The sequence below is a fragment of the Parus major genome, unplaced genomic scaffold (assembly GCF_001522545.3).
Source record: "Parus major isolate Abel unplaced genomic scaffold, Parus_major1.1 Scaffold1633, whole genome shotgun sequence".
In the NCBI taxonomy this organism is placed as follows: domain Eukaryota; kingdom Metazoa; phylum Chordata; class Aves; order Passeriformes; family Paridae; genus Parus; species Parus major.
Window position 1 is genome coordinate 1 of NW_015380474.1, and position 2,258 is coordinate 2,258.

The 2,258-nt window shown below is 73.4% G+C and overlaps 1 protein-coding gene across 1 annotated transcript; it reads left to right on the forward strand.

Moving 5' to 3' along the window:
- Positions 1-16: 16 nt before the first annotated feature.
- Positions 17-2,237, forward strand: LOC117243849 (basic salivary proline-rich protein 1-like; the record flags this gene model as incomplete). Its single annotated transcript, XM_033511823.1, has 5 exons — positions 17-191; positions 394-1,153; positions 1,628-1,771; positions 1,898-2,042; positions 2,119-2,237. Coding segments are annotated over exons 1-5 (1,252 nt in total), but the record flags the coding sequence as incomplete, so codon positions are not given.
- Between the last annotated feature and the right edge of the window lie 21 nt (positions 2,238-2,258).

Genomic DNA, 2,258 nt, shown 5'->3' on the forward strand with positions numbered 1-2,258 from the left:
GGTTTTGGGGGGCTGAGGAAGGCACCGCCTCAAATCCCACTCGTAGCCCCCCCCCAGTCGCCCCAGTTCTGGGTCTGGGGGCACCCCCAGTTTCCCCAGTGTCGGGGATGGGGGATTGGGGTGGGGGGGGGTTCCTGTGCCCCCCCAAGCCCCTCATCTTCCCCTCCCCCGCAGCTTCACGGTCCTGCCCTGTAAGTACCGCTGACCCCCGGGGCCGGGGGGGGCTCGGGGGTCCCCCTTCACCCCCCCTGTATCCCCTCCCGATGGATGGGGGGGGCTGGGGAGGGGGGGACCCCCAGTTTCCCAGCAGGATCTGGGGTTTGGGGGTCCCAACCACCCCAGAAGGGTTTGGGGGTTCCCTTCCCCCCCTTGAGCCCCCCCTTGTCCCCCCAGTGCCCAGAGGTGGCTGCCCTGAGGAGGGGGCTCCCCGGGCCGGCGCCCCCCGCCCGGAGCCTGCGGGGACCCCCCCGGCCCCCCGACACCGGCGCTGCTGATGCTGCCCTGGGACCCCCGAAATGGGGACACCCCCAAAGCCCCCGAGCACGGGGGGACCTCAGAAACCCTCCCGGAACTGGGGGTGCGGGGAGCCCCCAAATCCCCCCGGGGCGCCACAGGGGAGGGGGATCCCCTGAGCCCTCGGAAATGGGGGTGCAGGGACCCCCCAAAAGTCCCCGGGGCACCTCCCCGACCCCTCCAGAGAGGGGGATGCAGGGACCCCACAGCCCCCCCAAAACGGGGCGGGGACCCCCCCCCAAAGCCCGCGGGGACCCCCTGACCCTCCTGGCACCGAGGAGCTCGCGGGGCCGCGTCCCCCCGGGCCCCGAGTGGGGATGGGGGGACCCCGAATCCCGAGTGGGGATGGGGGACCCCCCCCGGGCCCCGAGTGGGGATGGGGGGACCCCCGCAGCCCCCAGGGGACCCCCTGAGCCCCGAGTGGGGGTGGGGGGACCCCCCCGGGCCCCGAGTGGGGATGGGGGGACCCCCGCAGCCCCCAGGGGACCCCCTGAGCCCCGAGTGGGGATGGGGGACCCCCGCAGCCCCCAGGGGACCCCCCGGGTGTCCCGGGGACCCCCACGGGCCGTGGCCTCCCCCTCGGGGGAACCCCGGGCTCGCGGGGTCGGGGCGGCAATAAAGTCTTGGAGCATCGGAGCTTGTCCCGTTCTTGTCCCCAGCCCTGGCCCTGTCCCCTGTCCCTGTCTGTGTCCCCTGTCCCTGTCCTGTCCCCAACCCTGTCCCCTGTCCCTGTCNTGTCCCTGTCCCTCACAATGTCCCTGTCCCTGTCCCCGTGGAAGTGCTGGCGTGTGGCCGTGTCCCTCACAGTGTCCCTGTCCCTCACAATGTCCCTGTCCCTGTCCCCGTGGCAGTGCTGGCGTGTGTCCCTGTCCCTCACGGTGTCCCTGTCCCTGTCCCCGTGGCAGTGCTGGCGTGTGGCCGTGCCCAGGCCATGGCTGTGTCCCTCACAGTGTCCCTGTCCCTGTCCCCGTGGCAGTGCTGGTGTGTGGCCGTGTCCCTCATGGTGTCCCTGTCCCTCACGGTGTCCCTGTCCCTGTCCCCGTGGCAGTGCTGGTGTGTGGCCGTGTCCCTCACAGTGTCCCTGTCCCTCACAATGTCCCTGTCCCCGTGGCAGTGCTGGCGTGTGGCCGTGCCCAGGCCACCGCCGTGTACCGTGTGGCCGAGTACGCGCGGCGTTTCGGTGTCCCGGTCATCGCCGACGGCGGCATCCGCAGCCCCGGGCACGCCGTGAAGGCGCTGGCACTGGGAGCCTCCACCGGTGCAGCCCGGTGACCCCGGGGGGGCTCCCGCAGCCCCCGGCCCAGCCCGGTGACCCCGGGGGGGCTCCCGCAGCCCCCGGCCCGTCCCGCCGGGGGTCCCTGACCGCGTGTCCCCCCCACCCCAGTGATGATGGGGTCGCTGCTGGCGGCCACCACCGAGGCCCCGGGCGAGTTCTTTTTCTCGGAGGGCGTGCGGCTGAAGCAGTACCGGGGCATGGGCTCGCTGGACGCCATGGAGCAGGGTCCTGGCAGCCAAAAGCGCTACTTCAGGTACCGGGGGGAGGCTCCGGGGGAGGGGGCGCCGCGGGCCCAGCGCGCCCCCAGCCCCCCGTGCGTGTCCCCGCAGCGAGGGGGACGCGGTGAAGGTGGCGCAGGGCGTGTCGGGCTCGGTGCAGGACAAGGGCTCCATCCACAAGTTCGTGCCGTACCTGCTGGCCGGGCTGCAGCACGGCTGCCAGGACCTGGGCGCCCGCAGCCTCTCCGCGC